At 45.2% G+C, this 24,291-nt stretch overlaps 1 protein-coding gene across 1 annotated transcript in view; it reads right to left on the reverse strand.

Annotated features, from left to right (window-relative positions):
• Positions 1–837, reverse strand: part of TSPAN32 (tetraspanin 32) — a 128,810-nt gene extending 127,973 nt beyond the window's left edge. The window contains exon 1 of the mRNA XM_075326991.1: positions 713–837. Within this exon, the coding sequence (XP_075183106.1) occupies positions 713–778 (66 nt within the window). The 5' untranslated portion in view covers positions 779–837. The remainder of the gene's footprint in view (positions 1–712) is intronic.
• Between the last annotated feature and the right edge of the window lie 23,454 nt (positions 838–24,291).

A 24,291-nucleotide genomic window follows, 5' to 3' on the forward strand; every position in this document is an offset into this window, starting at 1 on the left:
AGTATAATTGTGGGGTTTTCTCTCTTTTGGGGGTATCTGCTTTCTATAATGAAGTGTCCTGCGGTATTCTTTAACTTTTTTAGCTGAATGGACATTATTGAACCGCAACTAAGTCTTATTTTCAGGGTAGGGCTTATAATTTAACATTGCTCCGAAAAGACCAAAAATTCGTGCTAGGGCTTATTTTTGGAAAAAACATGGTATCAAACATGGTAACTCTCCCATGTAAGATCTGTGAAAAAAATTCTAATGAACTTCCATCAACGTGATATATGGGTCTCTCTCTGCTCTAATAGAACATATGGATGGCATAAGGAATTCCTAATGATGTTTTTCCCAAAAAAATTCCAAGATGGGGTTATTGTGAAAAATAACACATATAGACATATTGTAATATTATATGGTATTGCGGTACTTATTAGTAGGCAAAAATGTGACTATTCACACATCTCTTACTATATATGGCTGGCATATACTAACACCAAAAAATTAGCACCAAACATTGACACAGGTTCGGAATAAATAATGTCTAGTGATTTGTAACTTTTTTATATCACTTTTCTTCTGATGGAAAGTCTCCTTGTATTTGATCAGGGCTGGTCTGCCCTATGCGCTATAACAATGAGGCTGCACATACTGGAAGAACATTAATAACAAGTTCCTTCCTTAAAAGAAAGACAAATTATGAAATAACAAGAAATGATCTCATTACCATAGTGAAGAGGCAGCTGACGAGGAGCTGGCATCTGGCCACCCGTACCCACGACTTTGCCCCCATTTCTTGTTTGTTCTGTGCCCCACTCCCTGAGCACCCCGACACGGCTACTCGTACGCGTCCCTCAATGACTCAACTTCAACATGGTAAAAACATTAAGCACATTCACAAATTCCTTCCTGCTGTCGACACTGTAGATACTGATAAGTGACAAGCTGACCAGGGCAGACGCCGAAGGCATGAAGGGAAATGTAGTTCTGCATAGGGCTTCAAAAAGTTCTTAAAAAATATCAATTCAACGCTAAATTTTGGATGAATTTTCATAAGATTTTGATTTTGCTTTATTGTAGTATAGAGAACAAAATTACCGTAAGTTCAAATCTCCTAAGGGAATTAAAAAATAAAGCAACAAAAAAAGGTAAAAAAAAAAAAAAGAAGCAGGTTCAAGTCTCTTAACGGAATTAAAATAAAGTAAAAAAAAAAAAAAACAAGGCAGGTTCAAGTCTCGTAAGGGAATTAAAACATAAAGTAACAAAAAAGAGGTTAAAAAAAGAAGCAGGTTCAAGCCTCTTAAGGGAATTAAAAAAATAAAAAAGGGTAAAAAAAAGAAAGAAGCAGGTTCAAGTCTCTTAAAGGAGCTAGAAATAAAGTAACAGAAAAGGTAAGAAAAAAAAGAAGCAGGTTCAAGTCTCTTAAGGAAATTAAAAATAAAGTAAAAAAAACGTAAAAAAGAAAATAAGAAAGAAGCAGGTTCAAGTCTCCTAAAGGAGCTATAAATAAAGTAACAGAAAAGGTAAGAAAAAAAAAGAAGCAGGTTCAAGTCTCTTAAGGAATTAAAATAAAGTAAAAAAAAAGAAGGCAGGTTCAAGTCTCATAAGGGAATTAAAACATAAAGTAACAAAAAAGAGGTTAAAAAAAGAAGCAGGTTCAAGCCTCTTAAGGGAATTAAAAAAATAAAATATCAAAAAAGATGAAAGAAAAATAAAAAAAAGCTCTTTTGCAGTCTAAAAATAAAAAAGTATATTTAGTATTGCTACATCTGTAAAAGTGCAATATATCAAAATAAAGAAACTAAACAATTAACTTGTATAATAAAAGCCATAAAGAGAAAAATAATTGCAATATCAGAATTGCCATTTTTGGTTGCCGCATCTCCTTAATAAACTACAATAAAAAGCAATCATAAAATGGTATTATTAAAATCATCAACTCGCACAGAAAAAAAACAAGCCCATCAACGGAATAGTAAAGTTACAGATATCACAAAAAGGCAACATAAACAATAATTTTTATTTATAAAGTAGTGAATTTTTGTAAACAATAAAATATAAAAATACCCAGGTTGTGCTAAGGGGAAGAATCATGTTGCCGCATAATTTTTGCTGCCCAACAGATAAAAAAACGTAAACATAAAAAAATAAACCTAAAGAAACAAACATGAACATAAAAAAACAAAAACAAAGCAAAAGCATAAAAAATGGTGGAATTGTTGTTTTTGTTTCCTCCTCGTCACTAGTGTTGAGCGAGTAGTTAACTATTCATACTCCCTATGCTGTTAGCAAGTACCGTCCGCTATTCGCATATTCGTTACGAATAGCGGGAGCAATGTAAGTCAATGGGAAATACTCGCTAAGTAGCAAGTAACCTGAAAGCCGTACTTTTCATACGAGTAGCGAATGCCACGGCTTTCGGGTTACTCACTACTTAGGGGCCCACCCGACAGCTATGGGCAAATACCTGTTAGCCGTTACCCCCGTTACAGTGGAGTGTCAACTGTAAAACACAGGCAGTTCCTGTACATCTACTGTGCACACCCAATAACAGGGATGTACATATTACGGTAGTTTGCACTAAAGGGGTTCTTTGGTGAAAACACGTTAAGGCGTATTTACCAGATTAGTGATAACTTATTAATCGGTGGAATCCATCCATAGGAAACTGCACCGATTGGAAGAATAAGGAACTTTTATCCTTAACAAGTCATTTGTATGCCCATTATACAATGCAGCGGCAGGTCGGATGTGTGACCACAGCTCCATTCATCCTCTTTGAGGCTGCCAGAAAATGAATAGTGTAGCGCTCGCAGCGACTGAAGCAATGACTGGATCAGCGAACCGGAGGTTCTGTGTTTGGTGTTTGTAGCAAACACAAGCTTTACCAAAAAAACAGAGTTTGGGCTCAATGTTCTGGTACTTTATGTATGCAAATAACTTTTGCGCGCATCGCTGTGGTCGGGTACGCTCGGTGCTCAGCCCAGTGCGAGCTGCTTGCAGTGTTTCATCGGCTCACACTGGGGGTAACAACAGTGTAATCAAATGTAGTGTGCACCAAAAAAAATGGAAATAACCTGCCCAGTTGCCCCCGGAAGTGATCTGTTTATACTGGCTGCATGTGGGTGGAGACCCGAACTGCCCAATTAGTGACTTCCATTGGGACTCATGTCAAGTCCGGGTCACAAACCAAACTTTTTCAAAAGTCCAGCTGAACCCGCCGAACCAAACTTTCACGGATCACTCATCTCTACTTTAAGGTACTTTAACGTTGATAATGGTCTACATAGGTTATGTAGTGAATTCCTTTAATATGTTTGGATTTCCGACCCTTTAGTGTGAGATGGCTATCCACTCAAGGAAAGGACTAAGGAGACTTAAAGTCAGCTTAGCAGGTGATTCATTTTCTCACTAGGAGGCACATTACTTGCAGTAACTATTTACACAGTCTTTGGATCACCCCACTCTTTCACATGGGTTTTCTTGTCTACTTTATCTCACAGTTTTATGAAGGCAGACACTCGTATTGTTTTGCCCTTGTTGCCCTCTGGCTCGCACTCCTGCTTGCCTTTCTAGGTTGATCACTCACTCTTCACTATAGTTCCTCTACTACATCCTTCTCAGGAGGTCACTCACACTTAGGTTTCCGCTTCTCCCTCCTTCTGGCTTCCAGAAGGGAGTGTAGACCATGATGTCACTCTGGCGCAGCACACCCTAATAGTGGGGTCTTCACTGACACCAGGTCTCTCAACGCTAGTCAGACTGACAAAGACCTTTTGTAGGGGTTGAAACGCATTGCTCAGTGTTACACAAAATAAATGTCCTATTTTTATAATTGTTGTGCACCAAATTGGTCAAACAACTCTGTGGCTACCGCAGCAGTTTTATGCACCTCTGCATATAGGCTGGTTATTGTCTGACTAGTCCTCTGGATCCACTGCGGGGAAGCCGCTTTTCTATTCTTTTCTATTGGAAGAGGCTGATGGACAGGTCTGGTCACCAGCAGCCATTGTATGGACAGAAGTGCTCGTTAGATAGAAAGGAAAGCTGAAGCAACAACATAAAGTGGCCAACCGCTTTAAAAGAAATTTAGGCTCAAGACGTTGACAATTAAATAATGACACACATTCCATATTAATTGGCTTATTTTGAAACCAAATGTCACACTTTGAGACATTTCTTGTAATGACGCTGACATTTATATTCCATAATTATAAGTGCAAAATCTCTACAGGAGCTGAAGCTGTAAACAAAGAAAATCCCTGTTACGATGTGCCAGACCTCGATTTGTTTTTCTGTATCTTCTCCATATGTAAAAGGAGAAATTGGCATGTTCTTTTTGGGCTGAACAACTTAAAGGGGTTGGTCACTACTTTAACATTGATGGCCTATCCTTATGTTAGGTCATCAATGTCTGATTGGCCGAAGTCCAACATTCCGCACCCCTGCCAATCAGCTGTTCTCAGTGGCAGCGGTGGCCGCAGCCAGTAATGCTCAATTCCGGAGCTGCCCCATTTTCTGATAGCGGCCACGGTCGGGTACTGGATATCAGGCTCCTACTGATTTTAATGGCAAGCGGATGGCAGTTGAAGGGGAAGCTTTGGAATTGAGCATTTTGGCTGCCCGCTGCTGACACCGGCACAGAGAACAACTGATTGGCTGGGGTTCCGGGTGTCGGACCCCCACCAATCAGACATTGATGATCTTTCCTGCAAAGAGATCATCTGTGTAAAAGTAGTTCTGTGACGCCCTGGCCAGCCAGGTAGTCACAGATAGGGCCCCGCATTACACCAGTCCCCTAACAAGGTGACAGCAGCCAAACATATTAAACCCTAGTCACCCCCCTCAGTTTGATGGACACACCAGGGGGCGGAGCCAGGTGGTTGGACACGCCCATCGAGGAGTTTGGATAGCCTGGGGCGGGAAAAGTAGACAGATGAGTTTAGGAGGTGAAGTAAAGTGGAGGCAGGCCTTTGTGGCAGGTCTGCAACTTACTGACAGGTGCCAGGGTTGGAGCCAGGGGCACCTTTGGCTAGGAGGCATACGGAGGCCTCTGCCCGCAGGAGCCGGGAAGACGGTTCTGTGGAAACGTGGTGGACCGGGACAGGGTAGTAGCTTGCCGGTACCGACCCGGGGAACCGACTCGGAAACTGGAGCACAAAGGGGGGTACTCAGACCCTGAATCTAGGTCCAGAAGCTACTGGGGGCTAGCTAATTAACTTATTGCGGCCAGGACTATAGGTTCTGTCCCACCCAAAGTCCCGACTGAAGAAAACAGCCCAACGAGGGGGACAGAAAGCCACCGCCACGGCAGAGAGATCCCACGGGCCAGCGTCTGCGGGCAAAGGGCTCCTTAGGCGACCACAAGCCGGGGAGTGGACTCCTGACGCTGCAGGCGCAGGTAGTCCACCATCACACAAATGGTGCAGGAGAAAGGCAGAGACCACCAACCGGGTGGGGGACCAGACTGCAGCCGGCTGCGGGCACCGACCACCATCACCTTGGTTTACCAGAGACTTGTGTGTGCTACTAATCATGAGTACATCAATGCCCTCCGGCCGCCCATCTCCCTGCACCGCCGAACTACTCTCCCCAACGGGTCCCGGGGCCACCATCCCTACCCACGGAGGGGTTAACAACTTGCTGTCCAACATTTCCCCGGGTGCCCCGTAACTGCAGCAGTGGTGTCCACCTTCACCACAACCCGTGTGTGGCGTCACAAACTCAAACACGGCTCCGGCCGTACACCTATGTCCCCCCAAACCGCCAACCCCTTTTAAATCGGAGTGACTGTGGACCCCCGGGTCCGGAGACCCTCGAGCCATCCACTGAAGGTCCGGATCTGAGCGGCTCGGCTGTTGCCAAGCACAGGGCAGCACAGTTCCTCTGAGTGTGTGTGATGTTATTTGCTGTAGATGCTTCCCACTCAGGCCACATATCCTTAGATGACACAAGAACCCCAGATGTAATGCATTGCCATGAAAATATTCAGTCCATTTTATAAAAATAGAGTAAACTTTACTGCTAGATTTCATGAAATCTATCTATAGTAGGTAGCAGGTAGGGATGACAGGACTTATGGATGTTTGGGTTCGCCGGGTTCTGCTGAACTTTAATTAAAAATTCAGTCTAGTACCTCGACTTGATCCCGAACCCTATAGAAGTCAACAGGGACCTGAACTTTTGTGCTGTAAAATGGTCATACAAAGGGCTAGGGAGGTACAAAAGTAAGCAAAATGGGAGTAAGAGCAAAAAAATTGCCCTGAAGTCAAATGTGTATAGGGGATAAATACAGTGCCTTGCGAAAGTATTCGGCCCCCTTGAATTTTTCAACCTATTCCCACATTTCAGGCTTCAAACAAAAAGATACAAATTTTAATGTTATGGTGAAGAATCAGCAACAAGTGGGACACAATTGTGAAGGTGAACGAAATTTATTGCTTATTGACAATTTTTAAAAAATAAACTGAAAATTGAGGCGTGCAATATTATTCATCCCCATTAAGTTAATACTTTGTAGCGCCACCTTTTGCTGCGATTACAGCTGCAGTCTCTTGGGGTATGTCTTCATCAATTTTGCACATTGAGAAACTGAAATTCTTGCCCATTCTTCCTTTGTAAACAGCTGGAGCTGAGTGAGGTTGGATGGAGAGCGTTTGTGAACAGCAGTTTTCAGCTCTTTCCACAGATTTTCGATTGGATTCAGGTCTGGACTTTGACTTGGCCATTCTAACACCTGGATACATTTATTTGTGAAACATTCCATTGTAGATTTTGCTTTGTTTGGAATCATTGTCTTGTTGGAAGACAAATCTCCGTCCCAGTCTCAGGTCTTTTGCAGACTCCAACAGGTTTTCTTCAAGAATGGTCCTGAATTTGGCTCCATCCATCTTCCCATCAATTTTAACCATCTTCCCTGTCCCTGCTGAAGCAAAGCAGGCCCAAACCATGATGCTGCCACCACCATGTTTAATCAATAAATTTTTATTAGGTTTCAAATTTTTCAATATACAGAATGGAACATAACATAAGGGGTATAATTCAAGTTTGCAGCCAAATGGTGTCTACCGTAGAAATACAGGGTACATTTGATTCAATTAGCAGTAATATGAACACTCAAACTAAATACATGACAAGGGAATCCCTGTTGTGATATTTCCTAAAGTAGATGAGTCACCATCCTATACTCCCCAGGTAGGGAAATTCTTAACTATGAGAGAAGAAGTGCGAACAATAAGGAGAGAGAGAAAAAGAGAAAAGAAAATAAAGAATAGAGAGGGGCAAAAAGACAAACGAAGCACCACACTTCACATTACTTCAGAACATGACGATAAAGGGGAGAAGAGAAGAACGCTTCCCAGTGAAACCATGTCTTAGCGACAATGTCCTTTTCCTGCTGGGAACCTGCAATCAGCGACTCCATACGGTGAGTCAAAGACACCTCAGTGATCCATTCTTCCAGGGTCGGGGGATCCATGGCTCTCCAGCGTCTAGGTATCACTGTTTTTGCGGCCTGCAATAGGTGTCTGAGCAACGATTTTTTGTATTTGGACGTGGACAAGGGAAACATATAAAGCAAGATTGCTTCCGGGGATGGGGGGACTGCAATCCCTGTTACTTCCAGAACTACCCTAAGTACCCCACTCCAGAAAGCAGACAGGGTTGGGCATGACCACCAAATATGCGACATCGTTCCTGCTTCCGCTCCACACCGCCAGCACGTGTCCGGTACCCCTGGGAACCATTTGTTTATAGTGACAGGGACCCTATACCACCTCGATACTATCTTATAGCTTGTCTCTTGTGATTTAGATGCTATAACTGATCGATGTGAGAGAGAGAAACATTTGTCCCACTGGGTTTTCGTAAAGGTTTTGTGTAATTCTGACTCCCACGCTTTACAGTATGGGGGAAGAGAGAGGAGATCCTTTTCAGAAAGCATTTTGTAGATGACTGAGGTTCCATGTGGTATAACCGGCTGTGACAGGCATAACGTCTCAAAGGTTGACAGGGGGCGTATTAATGTCTTTTTATCAGGAATGGACGCGAAAAAATGCTGGAGCTGAGTGTATTCATATTCGTGGCGTGGGGTGGGGGGGGTGTCTCCCAGGATCGTGTTGAGTGGTAGTAAAACCCCATCGGGGGCCACATGGTGTAAACGTAGAGGGCGAGCTTTGGGGTAGCCTAGAAACGTCGCAGAGGTATAGCCCGGGCCAAACTTAGGGTTTCCCGATATGGGAAACAAGGGGCCATTTCTGTCCAACAGCACATTTTTCATAGAGGGGACATTCAAGGATTTTAGTGTATTAGCTGTTGTATAGGAGATGTCTGGGTTATTTGGGAGTGGAGAGGGGCATAGCCACGGCATAGCTCCAACCGCACTCTGACATAGATCCGTTGCCAAGCGTACCCATATTTTTGAGGAGTAGTTATGGACAAGGTCCAAGATATGAGCATGTGCAGCCGCTAGGTAGTATCGGCGACAATCTGGCAAGCCTGTCCCGCCCTCCTCTTTAGAGCGAATTAATGTTTCCCAACGCAGTCTTGGGTGTTTCAATGCCCAAACGAAGTTCCTAAATTGTTCTCGTATGCCCACCCAAAAAGAAGCAGGAATATAAGAGGGAATTGTGTGCAAAAGGTATAGTAACCTGGGGAGGATAGTCATTTCCAGTATATTGATGCGTTCAAACCAGGAGAAACTCTTCTTTTCCCATGTAGTTAAGTTGGTGTCAAGTCTGGCTAAAAATGGTTGGAAGTTCAAAGAGAACAATCTAGAAAGATCCGAGGGTACACGAATACCCAGGTAAGTAATGGTATTGCCTGGAGGCCATTTGAACGGGTAATGCTTCTTCAAGTCATTAACCGTTTCATTAGGGAGGGATATATTAAGGGTTTCCGATTTGTCCATATTGATCTTGAAATTAGACCACCTACCAAATTTTTCCAAAAGGGTCAAGAGGTTAGGAAGAGAGATCAGGGGGTTGGTTATATAAATTAACAAGTCATCTGCGAACGCTGAGCATTTGTATTCTTTTCCGGCCAATTTAATTCCTCGGATTTCTGGGTTGTTACGAATAGAGGATAGAAGATGTTCCATAATTAGTATGTATAAGAGGGGGGAGAGTGGGCAGCCTTGGCGAGTGCCGTTGTGAATGGTGAAGGGGTCAGATATTGAGCCATTTATCTTTAGGTTAGCTGTTGGGGATTTATATAGTGAAAGGATTTTAGCTGAAAAAGAGGGACCTAGGCCAATGTGCGTAAGTGTTTGGGAAAGGGATGACCATGAGATTCTATCGAAAGCCTTTTCGGCATCAAGGGACAGAATCATCATTGGTATTTTACGTGTCTTAGCATGATGTATGATGTCTATAGTCTTCAGGGTGTTGTCCCTTGCTTCCCTATCCGGCACAAAGCCCTCCTGGTCGGGGTGGATTAGGGACGGGAGCAGCGGACCCAGCCTGTTTGCCATTAGTTTTGCAAAAATTTTTAGATCAATGTTAAGTAAAGAGATTGGGCGGTAGCTCTTGCAGATATGTGGGTCTTTTCTCGGTTTAGGAATCACGGTAATGTGTGCTGCTGTGGATTGAGAGGGAAACGGACATGTAGCAGAAATTGAGTTAAATGCTACCAGCATTAACGGACCTAAGAGGTCAGCATACGCTTTGTAAAATTTCCCCGTGAATCCGTCCGGGCCCGGGCTCTTGTTACCAGGAAGGTCTTTTATTACTCCCTGCAACTCCGTGGGGTCAAAAGGGGCTTTCAACTCAGTCGCCAATTCTGAACCCAGGGAGTTAAAAGGGGATGCAATGAGGGGAGGGGGGTTGGCCGGGCTGGGGAGATTATACAGTTTTGAATAATATGTACGGAAAGTTTCCGAGATCTCAGCGGTAGTGTGGACCATGAAATCTTTGGGGTTCTTGATACAGGGAACGAAGTTCCGAGTGCACTGTGAGCGTAAAGCTCTAGCAAGCATCCTCCCGGGTTTGTTACCAAACTCATAAAAACGGCTGCGTCCCACCTGGAGATATCGTCTGTATGATTCGTCTAACAACTTCTTTACCTCCAACCTTGCTTTGAGGAGATCTCTAAGCGTTTCTGTGGAGAGCGCATTTTTATGAGCTAATTCTAGTTTGGTAACGGCTTGGATAGCGGTACTTAGGGTCTGGGCTTTAATTTTTTTCAGACGAGAGCCATGTTTAATAAAGACCCCTCTCAGGACGCATTTAAGGGCTTCCCATTTGAAAATAGGGGCCGTCGTGTCTGAGGAGTGATCTGAGAGGAAGTGTCGTATAGAATCCTGAATATCTGACACACACATAGGATCAGAAAGCAAGCTCTCATTCAGGCGCCATGGTCTCACCACTTTAGAGAGGGAGGGAATCATAAGGGAGCAATAGATTGGGGCGTGGTCAGACCACAGTATGTTACCAATAGAGGTTGAGGACACCCAGTGGAGAGCTGAATGTTGGACCATGATATAGTCGATCCTACTATAAGAATCATGCGGTGGAGAATAAAAAGTGTAATCTCTAACAGCAGGGTGTTGCAACCTCCAGGCGTCACATACTTGTAGTTTGAGCAGGGCTTTCTTAGCGTACTTGATGGCTCTGTATGATAAATGTGACTTTTTCTTTGAATTGTCTAGTACCGGGTCTAGGGTGAGGTTGAGATCTGCACACAGGATTATTGTGCCCTGTATCAAGGGGGAGGCGAGGTCCACCAAATTTGCAATGAAGTTGGCCTGGTCCTGGGTAGGGGCATAGACATTTAAGAGAGTTAGTATTTGGCCTTCGATTGATAAGGAGAGAATGATATATCTAGCATCTCTATCTATCGTACATCTAACAATTTGGTGGGGGAGGGATTTGTGTATGGCAATGGCCACTCCTTTAGATTTGTTGTTAAGGTTATTGGCAAAGTGCCAACTAGTGTAGTGTTTGTGTTTGATGTTAGGTGTGTTATTTTCTTTGAAGTGAGTTTCTTGAAAACAGATTATCTGTACTTTTTGCCAGTGAAAGTGTTGTAGGATTTGCGTCCGCTTTTCCGGGGTATTCAGGCCTTTGGCGTTAAGGGAAGCAATTCTCAACTCTGTCATTTTGTCTGAGCGTCGGATATATTCGGGTGTATAAGGAGAGTCGTGCGGTGCCGGGAAAGAAATGAGAGACAAAAGATTAAAGCTTTTAAAGGATACAAAGAAAAAGAGATTCAGAGCAAGCTACGAATCAGAGGTATAGCCTCTGTTCAAACATACGAACTAAGAAGGTACTAACGTAAAACCGGAGCTTGTGCAACCTTGATAGGCCGGACAGAGGCTCGCACCCTATGTGGGGCGGAGTCTGGTCAAGCAAGTAGCAAGGTCGCACAGGAGCCTGTAAAACACTATAAGCAATTCAAATGTAAAACATAACAGAACCTATCATACACCGGCTAATTATAGTAGTATGCATTCTGTGGGCAAGAGGAGGTTATAGCTTTGGGTATATATCTGACTCTACTCTTCAATACATGATATAGTTAAGCAAGTCACTCCTATCCCGCTATTGTTGGATACTTGTCATGAGTCTGGTACACCTCAAAGAGGTATAACCTTTTACAGAATTTGTTATTGCATATGGGCCTCCATGTCGTTTTTTTCCACCCTCCCTCCACCCAGTCCCCCCGATCAGTCTGAGCGGGCGAGCCGACAGGAGCAGCGTCTCTCAATGCGACAACGACAGCATCAGTCCGTTGTATATGAACATTATGAAGTGGTGCGGCGACCCGCAGTCGGTCCTCTTTTTTCGCCTCCTTTCACCCTTTCTCTAGGAGGGGGGCCCATTGAGGGACGACCCAAGGCACCGGGAGGTCTCCCCACCAAGCTTACTCTAGTCTCCACTATCGACATTCATTCGGGCAGCTGAATACTGGGTAACCCCAGGTTAGATAAGAAGCCTGGCAAATCCCCAGGTGCTCGTATGGTATAGGTCTGGGAGCCTTTCCTGACCGATAGGGAGAAGGGAAACCCCCACCTGAAGGGGATCTCCTTTTCTTGTAAGATGTTGAGCAAGGGTTTGAGAGCCGTTCTCTGAGCCAATGTGTAGCGAGATAAGTCCGACATAATTCGAATAGGGTGACCTTGATAGGAGAGTGGTTGTTTTTTACGTGCAGCTTGTAGAATCATTTCTTTAAGCTGGAAGAAATGAACCCGGCAAATTATGTCTCTTGGTTGGGGATTATTTGGGTCTGGAGGCCGGAGAGCTCTATGGGCCCTATCCATTTCGATGAAAGTCCCAGGTGGGCGTCGCAGCAGACCATTAAAGATGGAAGTCAGAGCGGCTGGTATGTCTGCGATGGAAATGGATTCTGGTAAGCCCCTAACACGCAAATTGTTCCTCCTATTTCTATTTTCGAGATCGTCTATATTCGATTGGAGGTTCTGTATTTGGGAAGAGTGACGGGTAACTGTTTCCGTCAGTAATTGTATAGTTTTAGCCAAAGAGTCTCGTGACTGAGTTAAGGAGTCCACCTTTGATGAGAGTTCTGTGAGTTCAGAGCGGAACTGTGCAAACTCCTGTTTGCATTGAGAAACAATCTGAGCGGTTAAATTAGTTATATCTTGTTTTGTGGGCATTGAGTGTAGTAATGTACGGAGGTCCGCTAGGGTAGCCGGTCTGTCCTCACCCCGGGATGTATGGCTGGACATCCCAACATCAGTAGTGCTTCGGTGGTCACGCTTGGCAGAAGGTGAGATGCCTCTTATTGCGTTCACGGGGGCACTTTGTTGGGCTGAGAGTGCAGCTGCCGGTGTTCTCTCCCACAGCAGTGTCTCTGTCTGTTTTCCTATCTCACCCTCTCCTCTATCTCTCGGGGAGGCAGATGACCCTGAGGACCCCGTGGACTGTCGGGTTGGAGAGTCGACTGACATTAGATATGAGGGGTCCGACCACAGTCCCTGTGTCAAGGGTTCATGGGATGGTGCCCCAGGGTCCCCAATCATCATATCAGGCATCAGTGCAGCTGAGACTGTAGCTGCCTTGCTTACACTCTGATCTGCTGCTGGGCGCCGGACAGAGAGGGACAGCAACCCTCCTCCCGCCCCTTCTCCCACCTGGGACCCGTCCTGTCGCTTACCAGGCGGGGGGGGGCACCTGTGGAAGTACCCCCGTCTCCCCGCAGTTGCACAGCCATCCACTCCGCCCCAGATAAGGACGCAGGAGCGGTGAGCGTGCCCTGCGTTCCCAGGCAGCCCCCTGCGTCGTGGGCGAGAGAAGCGCCGCCACCCCTCCCCCCCCGCGCCTCACCTCCTGCAGCGTTGCCGTGTCCCGCCGCTCCTCCGCGTCCTCCAGCCTGCATGTGTGATCCTCCGACTGTTGGGTGCCGTCCCGCACCCGGGGATCTCCCAGCAGGCCTCCGCTTGTGGCTTCTGTCGGCTGGGGCACGGGTGCCGGCGGGTCCACTTCCATGTCGCCCTGTGGGGAGCAGCCATCTTGGGTCGCTGAGGCCCCGCTGTCCTCCACTCCTGCAGGCCCCCGTGGAGGGATCTCCCGGTCGTGAGGGGTCTGTGGTCCTCCATGTGTCAGGGGCTGCGGGAGGATCTGACTCTCGGTCCCAGCGGCCAGAGCATTCATCTTCTGCAGGACATGTGGAGGGTCCATTGCAGGCTTTACTGCCGGGAAGGCCGGGGATTCTCGGTGAGAAGGGCCTGGGCGAGTCAGGAGCACAGCAATATCCCCCTTAGAGGTCGGGGGTTGGGAGGAGGCTCGTGCTCTGGTTTTCTTGGTGGATTTGCCCATGATATAAGCTGGATGCCGGTGGATTTTCGTTCAGTGTACCAGGAGCTCCAGAATGTGCAACCTCACCCCTCCATGGTCAGCCACGCCCCCCCGCCACCACCATGTTTGACAGTGGGGATGGTGTGTTCAGGCTGATGAGCTGTGTTGCTTTTACACCAAACATATCATTTGGCATTGTGCCCAAATAGTTTGATTTTGGTTTCATCTGACCAGAGCACCTTCTTCCACATGTTTGGTGTGTCTCAAAGGTGGCTTGTGGCAAACTTTAAATGACACTTTTTATGGATATCTTTGAGAAATGGCTTTCTCCTTGCCACTCTCCCATAGAGGTCAGATTTGTGCAGTGTACGACTGATTGTTGTCCTATTGACAGACTCTCTCACCTCAGCTGTAGATCCCTGCAGTTCATCCAGAATGATCATGAGCCTCTTGGCTGCATCTCTGTTCAGTCTTCTCCTTGTTTGAGATGAAAGATTGGATGGACGGCCGGGTCTTCGTAGATTTGCAGTGGTATGATACTCCTTCCATTTCAAGGTGATCGCTTGCACAGTGCTCCTTGTGATGTTTAAAGTTTTGGAAATCTTTTTGTAACCAAATCCGGCCTTAAACTTCTCCACAACAGTATCACGGACCTGCCTGTTGTGTTCCTTGGTCTTCATGATGCTATCTGTGCTTTAAACAGAACACTGAGACTATCACAGAGCAGGTGCATTTATATGGAGACTTGATTACACACAGGTGGATTATATTTATCATTATCAGTCATTTAAGACAACATTGGATCATTCAGAGATCCTCAATGAACTTCTGGAGTGAATTTGCTGCACTGAAAGTAAAGGGGACGAATAATATTGCACGCCCCACTTTTTAGTTCTTTATTTTTTAAAAAAGTTTAAAATACGCAATAAATTTCATTCAACTTCACAATTGTGTCCCACTTGTTGTTGATTCTTCACCATAAGATTAAAATTTTTATCTTTATGTTTGAAGCCTGAAATGTGGGAAAAGGTTGCAAAATTCAAGGGAGCTGAATACTGGCAAGGCACTGTAAATCATAATAATAAGAAAAAACGGCTTGAGCTCTACCCTATTTTTGATAACCAGCCAAGGTAAAGTGGACAGCTGGGGGCTGGTATTATCAGGCTGGGAAGGACCATGGTTATTTGGCCCCTCCCAGACTGAAAATAGCAACCCGCAAGAGGTCCATTTAAACCACACCATTGTCATTGTATGGTAATTCAGTGTCTATTCTGAGAAAGCAGTGGGGAATAATTTCGAAACATGGAAATAAAGCAATTTTTTCATTCACAAGATGGACCATGATCTCATTTACAGTAGCACAGAGTCACATTTGCCAAGTTCCTATTTCTTCACAACTCGTGGTCCTTATGGCAGCTGATATTTGCTACTGTTTGTGTGTCACACAACCATACAAGGTGAGCGACTTGCTTTCTTCATCTTTTTCTTTATATTGGGTAAGACCCTTTTTGTGCTGTTTTTTTCCACAGTTTTATAAACTAAAGTTAAATCAACATAGGAAGTAATTTAACTGGTAAACTGTGGCTAAAATATCAAGGAAATACAGAAATAGGTATTTGGGTGGGTTTGCTTTTAAAGGCTAAACTAAAATTCAAAGGATTTTATTTACGAATGTAATAAAGTGCACAATGTAAAGCAGGAAAATTCAGAATGTGGCAGCAAATACATTAAACTAATATCCCCAAAGTGTGTCATTGTCATCTAGTGTGGAACATACCAGCATCCAGAGCAGAGTAATAGCCTGCTACCTGTAATGCTGAAATGAGGCTGTCACCTCAAGGACTTTAATTGTGTAATTAGCGACGATCAGGCTGTCCATCCTCTGAGAATCTGATAAATGTAAAAGTATCCAAACAAAGACGCCTGCAGATCATTGCGCTCTGCCAATCTGAGAAAAGAATGAAGACCTCTTCAGAAACATCAATCGTAAACAAGCACGGACCAACACTCGTGGTCAAGTGTAAGAGAAAAGCAGTCAAGAAACAAAATACCCTGCATCTCGCTATGAGCTCCTTGCTGCTTAAATTTAATGAGAATTTCTTAGAGAATAAAGAACTACAAAAAAAAAGAAAATACAGCAAAAAGCAAAATATGATAGGACAAATACTGGGGTTATGTAAAACTTTATTAATTCTGGCAATGACTCTACGTTCTTGGAGGTTGGAGTGGCCTACAAGAAGATCCTCTGGAGAAAACCTGGACTGACACAGTAATGGACCTCAAGAGTCAATAAAAGGCAACCCTACGTGGAGCCAATTCTGGTGCTATGTAAAACTTTATTAATTTTGGCAATAACTCTAAGGCGGGCTTTACACGTTGCGACATCGGTAACGATATATCGCCGGGGTCATGTTGTTAGTGACGCACAGCCGGCGCCGTTATCAACATAGCAGCGTGTAAACCCTAGGAGCGACGATCACTGATCGCAAAAACGTCAAAAATTGATCGGTGACACGTCACTCCTTTGCATAATTTCACTGCTGCCGGTACGATGTTGTTCCTCGTTTCTGCGGCATCACACATCGCTTTGTGTGAAGCCGCAGGAACGACAAACATCTCCTTACCTGCGTCCCGCCAGCAATGCGAAAAGAAGAAGGTGGGCGGGATGTTATGTCCTGCTCATCTCCGCCGCAAGTGTGGATGCGCACAGCACATGACAATTTGAAACAGATTCCAGCTTTATAAAATTGTACACAACACCATATCGACCATTTCTTAGGTGAATTACCTATAGTGCGGGTCAAGTTTGTGAACTGCTATGCTTGAACACCAATAGGCCGTCCTTGACATCCATTTGATTACTCCTTTATACTAGGTAGACTTTTAGCTACCATACTAGGTGGGTGTGCTATTAGGCAAATTATAGTAATGTAGTGACTACATCTGGGCCTACTGAGTTGTGCAGCATATTAGTATTGGTCAGCCTTGACTGGGTGTATGTGAATCTATTTGGGATATTTCTGTTGTTATTGAAAATGTATTTTATCCAAGTTTAATAAAGAGTTCCTTTGACAAGCTTGGAGATTATCTGTTTTCCTTGTTCACGGTTTCGCTGTATCCTAGGAAGCCCACCCCGGTACATGGTCATTGTAGACCCAGCTACAGCTACACTGTAATATGTTGTAGTAATAGGTTCTGTATATATGGTTAATAAAATATAATAAAGAGATATTCAGGTTGTAAAAGTCACAGAAAGGCAAGTGATAGGGTTAGTTCTGCATGTGTGACATTCAATGGCACACTGATGATGTTACTCCAAGATCAGGGGATAGGTCATTATACCCCCGAGCTATGTGTGTGCCGGATGCTCAACTGTCCTTGCTTGCAGTGACATATAACAGGAGCAGGTCTGCGCACGGATACGAGAAACACTTAACTGCAGACACTAGGACAGCCCGAGGACAAAAGCAGAGATAGATCAGGATAAAGAGGGGCATGACATATAAAATTATCATTGCAAATGTGAACAAGCAAATGGCCTAATGACGAGGTAAAAAGCATCTCATAACCTGCCAGCACAATGTACAAAAGCAAATACTATAATACAGATCCAGCAAATTAAAAACTGAAATTGAGAGCCTTAAAGATAGTAACAAGGAAATATTTTTAATATTTCCATAATAATAAAATATTTGTTAAAAAAAAATAGAACAGTCTACAGAATTCTTCAAAGGGATTCTGTCAGCAGAATATCACTCCCAAACTATTTAAAATGCACCTGTAGCTCTTTCAAAGAAAAGTTGAGCAGTACTTTTCTCCGTCACTGAGAAATCAGAGTTTGAACTGATATACAAATGAGGCTGAAGAGCTATTTGTAGATCTGAAGCCTCCGTCACTCCAGCTCTATGCTGCAAATTCCTGCAATTGAGTTGAGCAGTACTTTTACATGGCCAGTCCTTTCATCTGTCAATGAGAAATCAGAGTTTGAATCAATATGGAAATAAGACTGAAGAACTAATTGTAGATATGAAGCCTCCGTCACTCCAGATCTATGTCCCAAATACATGCAATTAAGTAAAATCTAGTAGAAATATTGTCTCATACACAAAAACATACATTATAGTAGGATAGGGATCAGGACTAAGAGCGTCTAATCGCTCGAAATGCGTACCATCTCCATATCCTTGTCCTCATAGGGATTTTATTTCCCAGGATGTGATTCTCCATCTTCATTTTAATGTTTTTTCAATAAAGAAATTTTTTTTACATAACTATTGGACGTGGATACTGGAATCCTTCTTCCCTCCTTGGAATCCACAGCCTGGACGGCTTCTCTTTCCCGTGCACCTGTCCTCCACTTGGGTCTCCATCAGACTGGGTGAGCTGAACTTTTTCTTCCTTCCTTGATTACAAAAACATACATTATATCAACTCTTCGCAGGATAGGCAATCACAAGAGTGGGAGTCTCAAAGTTCACTGTGTGAATGGAGATGTAGTAATCGTATGCAACCTCTGCTCCATTCACTGTTTATAGGACTGATGTCATGCGCTGTCTGCGTCCGCACACGTGGATTACTACCATGGCATCGGACTCTGTTCACATTGCAGATTCTGAAAGGCAACCTGGTCTCTCTTTAATGCTCAGCTTTTCTGGGCGTCGGCAGAGTTGTTTCACTGCTCCCAGCCAGGCAGGAGTTAATCCTTTTTTGGAGCAGTGTGCAACTTTGTTGAGAGCCAGGTTTCTAATTATCATCTACAGCTGGTCTCTTCCTATTTAAGGCTGGGGAGTGTAGTATGAGATCGCCGAAGATAGCTTCAGCATAGCTCCAGCGATCCCAGTCTCAGTGGTTGCTTCGTACATGGTGAACTACATTTGCTATTCTGCCTGGCGTGAACATTGCCCTGTTGTGAGTTTATTCCTTACCCATTTCTTTTTTCCCCTGTACACATATTTTCTCCCCTTTGTGTTTGAGTGCAGTGTGTACGAGGTTACTGGATCTCCAGCCCACTCCCAGAGTGGGGGGAGTAAGATCATGTCTCAGACAGGAGTCAGGATCACACTGGGGGCTCAGACCTGGCTACCATCAAGCTTACCTGCAAGATAAGGGACAGTGCAAGGTCTCAAATCTGAGGGCCAGCTTGCTTAGGAGCCCCTATTCCATCAGTACATATCCCGTGACAACTGAAGGTCGTATATGCTCTCTACCTCTCCAATCAAAAGGGGAAATTGGACCTCCCATTATTGAGATTGGTGGTGTCCCCCAAGGATCATACATTTAACATGTAACCTGTGGAAAGGGGATACATTTTTATGGGATAGCTCCTTCAAACATCTAGACCATTTTTCATTCAGATAAAACATGAAGCACCACAATAAAATGAACTTCAAGCTAGAGAAAAGCTCAGGGACGAGTGGAAACATTGTGATATTATTATTATTATTATTATTTATTTATAGAGCACCATTAATTCCATGGTGCTGTACATGAGAAGGGGGTTACATACAAAATACGTATACAAGTTACAGTAGACAGACTAGTACAGAGGGAAGAGGGCCCTACCCTTGCGGGCTTACATTCTATAGGATTATGGGGAGGAGACAATAGGTGGGGTGTAGGTCAGGCGGCAGCTCCGCACGGTGGTCGGGCGGCAGCTCCGCACGGTGGTCGGGCGGCAGCTCCGCACGGTGGTCGGGCGGCAGCTCCGCACGGTGGTCGGGCGGCAGCTCCGCACGGTGGTCGGGCGGCAGCTCCGCACGGTGGTCGGGCGGCAGCGAGTTCATTGTAGATTGTAGGCATTTCGGAACAGGTGCGTTTTCAGGTTCCGTTTGAAGTTTGCAAGGGTAGGGGATAGTCTGACGTGTTGAGGCAGCGAGTTCCAGGAGACTGGGGATGCTCGGGAGAAGTCTTGGAGTCGGTTGTGTGAGGAGCGAATGAGAGAGGAGGAGAGGAGGAGATCTTGGGAGGACCGGAGGTGACGTGTTGGAGTGTAGTGGGAGAGTAGTTCGGAGATGTACGGAGGGGAAAGATTATGCACAGCTTTGTAGGTCAGTGTTAGAAGTTTGAATTGGATACGGTGGAAGATTGGAAGCCAGTGGAGGGACATGCAGAGAGGAGAAGCGGGGTGGTATTGAGGAGAGAGGTGGATAAGTCGGGCAGCAGAGTTAAGGATGGACTGGAGAGGGGCAAGCGTGTTGGCAGGGAGGCCACAGAGGAGGATGTTACAGTAGTCGAGGCGGGAGATTATGAGGGCATGCACTAGCATTTTAGTTGATTGCAAATTGAGGAAAGGGCGGATTCTGGAAATATTTTTGAGTTGAAGACGGCAGGAGGTGGTGAGGGATTGGATGTGTGGTATGAAGGATAAGGCAGAGTCAAAGGTCACTCCGAGGCAGCGAACTTTGGGTACTGGCGAGAGCGTGGTGTTATTTATTGTAATAGATAGATTAGGTGGAGAGTGTAGGTGAGACGGAGGAAAGATGATTAGTTCAGTTTTGGCCACATTGAGCTTTAGGAAGCGAGAGGAGAAGAAGGAGGATATAGCAGATAGACATTTCGGGATTTTGGACAGCAGAGATGTGGCATCTGGGCCAGAGAGGTAGATCTGGGTGTCGTCGGCATATAGGTGGTATTGGAAGCCATGGGACTTTATGAGTTGTCCCAGGCCAAATGTGTAGATAGAGAAAAGTAGGGGTCCTAGGACAGAGCCTTGAGGGACGCCAACAGAGAGATGGTGGGATGAAGAGGTTGTGTGGGAGTGGGAGACACTAAAAGTGCGATTTGAGAGGTATGAAGAGATCCAAGAGAGGGCAAGATCTCTGACACCAAGGGAAGAGAGGGTCTGTAATAGGAGGGAGTGGTCAACGGTATCGAAGGCTGAGGACAGGTCTAGGAGTAGGAGTATAGAGAAGTGCTTGTTCGCTTTGGCAGTAAGCAAGTCATTTGTGATTTTAGTCAGGGCAGTTTCGGTGGAGTGATGTGGACGGAAGCCGGACTGTAGGTTGTCAAAGAGAGCGTTAGAGGAGAGGTGGGAGGAAAGTTCAGCATGGACATGCTGTTCCAGGAGTTTTGAGGCAAGTGGGAGTAGTGATATGGGGCGGTAGCTGGTAGTAGAGGTTGGATCGAGGGAAGGTTTCTTTAGGATAGGTGTGACTGTTGCATGTTTAAAGGCAGAGGGGAAGATTCCAGTCGTTAAAGATAGGTTGAAGAGATGGGTTAAGGCTGGAATAAGGATGGTGGTGAGGTTGGGAAGGAGGTGGGATGGCATGGGGTCAAGTGCGCAGGTGGTGAGGTGCGCTTTTGAGAGCAGACGTGCAAGCTCTCCTTCGGTGATGGTGGGGAGGAAGTTTATGGGGGAGGGGCAGTGGTCAGCTACATGAAGGGGTTGTGGTGGCTGAGCAGAGAAGACTTGCCTTATTAGGTCGATTTTTTCTTGGAAATAGGTGGCAAAGTCTTCTGCAGAAATGAGGGAGGTTGGAGGGGGCAGTGGTGGGCGAAGGAGGGAGTTGAAAGTGTTGAATAACTGTTTGGGGTTGTGTGTTAGAGAGGATATGAGGTTTCTGAAGTAATCGTGTTTAGCGGAGGTGAGGACTGAACGAAATGTGTGAATTGCATTTTTGAATGTGGTGAAGTCTTCCTGGGAGTGCGTTTTCTTCCACCGCCGCTCTGCAGCCCTAGACCTTTGCCTAAGTTTTTTAGTGAGGCTGTTGTGCCAGGGCTGTCTATTGATTCGTCTCACTCTGCCATGCACAAGGGGAGCGACTGAATCAATGGCTGATGTGAGGGTGGTGTTGTAGAAAGTGGTGGCGCTGTCTGTGTCGTGGAGGGACGATATGGAGGACAGTGGGAGGATAGAGTCGGCGAGGGTGTGCATGTTGAGGTGTGCAAGGTTTCTGCGGGGATGTGCTAGGTGCTGGACAGGGGGGGTAGGTGAGGAGGACAGGGCTGAAAAGGTCAGAAGATGGTGGTCAGATAGGGGGAGGGGGGAAGTTGTGAAGTCAGAAAGGGGACAGAGGCGGGTGAAGATGAGGTCTAGTGTGTTTCCATCTTTGTGGGTGGCAGAGGTGGACCACTGAGTTAAGCCAAAAGACGAAGCAAGGGAGAGGAGTTTGGAAGCAGCTTGTTGGCGAGTGTCAGTGGGGATGTTGAAGTCACCCATGATGATGGTGGGAATGTCAGCAGAGAGAAAGTGTAGAAGCCAGGCAGAGAAGTGGTCGAGGAAGGCAGTGGTTGCGCCCGGGGGTCTGTATATGACAGCCACTTGGAGGTTGGAGGGAGAATAGATTCGGACAGAGTGCACTTCAAAGGAAGGCAGGTCGAGGGAGGGTAGAGGTGGGATTATGGTGAAGTTGTAGTTGTTAGAAAGAAGGAGGCCCACTCCTCCACCTTGTCTATTGCCAGGGCGAGGAGTGTGGGAGAAGTGCAGGCCACCGTAGCATAGTGCAGCTGGGGAGGCAGAGTTGGATGGTGTCAGCCATGTTTCGGTGATGCCTAGAAAGGATAGATTGCTGGAGGTAAAGAGATCATGAATGATGTGCAGTTTATTACACACTGAACGGGCATTCCAGAGCGCTCCTGAGAGAGGGGGCGGCAGAGTGGGTGAGAGGGGAATAGTTTTTATGTTGGATAGATTGCGGTAGTTACTATTATGTGGAGAGTGGTGGGTGGGTGATAAAGAGGGGTGTACCATCCACGGGGGGCCAGGATTGGGGGCTATGTCACCAGCAGTGAGAAGGAGTAGAGAAAGGGAGAGCAGGTGGGAGAAGGAGAGTGGACGGCATGGTCTGCGCGATATTAGGAGCGATCTGAGGTTCAGGAGTAGGTCAGCAGATGAGGACAGATGAGAAGGCAGGAGGGAGGGGGAGATAAATATTTGCTTAGAGGGTGCTGGGGTGTGGGGATAGTGAAGGAGAGTGAGGAGGAGAGGGGCAAAGACTGTGAGGGCATAGGTGAACATGGTGGGGGTAGTGTGGTAAGTATATGATTTAACAGGTAAGTTGTGTCAGTGGAAAACTTGGTTAGAAAGAGATGAAGTTTACCTTCTGGTCATGTCTGGTTCATTTCTGGTATATTTCTGACACTTATGAGGCACTTATCCAGAGGCACGCACACAGACCACGGTCATAGACCTAGTGCAGTACTTATATACATGTCTCATTGACCCAGATGAACATCAGCTGACCAGCAGGGGTGAGGCACATGAAAGAATTACAAACAGGTAGGAAGCACTCAAAGAAGAGAAAAAAAAAAAAACAAAACAGACAGGATTTAACTAATTATACAACAGTAAAACAGCAGGTTAGCATACCAAAAGCAAAGGGACTTTAAATGTGTATGCAGGTGAGGAGATTAAAGTCAAGTCAGGAAATTCAGATGCATAGAACAACTGGACGGTCATACCAAAAGCAAAGGGACTTTAAATGTGTATGCAGGTGAGGAGATTAAAGTCAAGTCAGGAAATTCAGATGCATAGAACAACTGGACGGTCATACCAAAAGCAAAGGGACTTTAAATGTGTATGCAGGTGAGGAGATTAAAGTCAAGTCAGGAAATTCAGATGCATAGAACAACTGGACGGTCATACCAAAAGCAAAGGGACTTTAAATGTGTATGCAGGTGAGGAGATTAAAGTCAAGTCAGGAAATTCAGATGCATAGAACAACTGGACGGTCATACCAAAAGCAAAGGGACTTTAAATGTGTATGCAGGTGAGGAGATTAAAGTCAAGTCAGGAAATTCAGATGCATAGAACAACTGGACGGTCATACCAAAAGCAAAGGGACTTTAAATGTGTATGCAGGTGAGGAGATTAAAGTCAAGTCAGGAAATTCAGATGCATAGAACAACTGGACGGTCATACCAAAAGCAAAGGGACTTTAAATGTGTATGCAGGTGAGGAGATTAAAGTCAAGTCAGGAAATTCAGATGCATAGAACAACTGGACGGTCATACCAAAAGCAAAGGGACTTTAAATGTGTATGCAGGTGAGGAGATTAAAGTCAAGTCAGGAAATTCAGATGCATAGAACAACTGGACGGTCATACCAAAAGCAAAGGGACTTTAAATGTGTATGCAGGTGAGGAGATTAAAGTCAAGTCAGGAAATTCAGATGCATAGAACAACTGGACGGTCATACCTGTGAATGAGACAGATGGATTGTCAGAATCAGAGATGAATGGGGACCATGGAGAGTTAGGCCATAGAATTACATTTCATTTCTGGTATATTTCTGACACTTATGAGGCACTTATCCAGAGGCACGCACACAGACCACGGTCATAGACCTAGTGCAGTACTTATATACATGTCTCATTGACCCAGATGAACATCAGCTGACCAGCAGGGGTGAGGCACATGAAAGAATTACAAACAGGTAGGAAGCACTCAAAGAAGAGAAAAAAAAAAAAACAAAACAGACAGGATTTAACTAATTATACAACAGTAAAACAGCAGGTTAGCATACCAAAAGCAAAGGGACTTTAAATGTGTATGCAGGTGAGGAGATTAAAGTCAAGTCAGGAAATTCAGATGCATAGAACAACTGGACGGTCATACC

The sequence above is a fragment of the Anomaloglossus baeobatrachus genome, chromosome 10, assembly GCF_048569485.1.
Source record: "Anomaloglossus baeobatrachus isolate aAnoBae1 chromosome 10, aAnoBae1.hap1, whole genome shotgun sequence".
Taxonomy (NCBI): Eukaryota; Metazoa; Chordata; class Amphibia; order Anura; family Aromobatidae; genus Anomaloglossus; species Anomaloglossus baeobatrachus.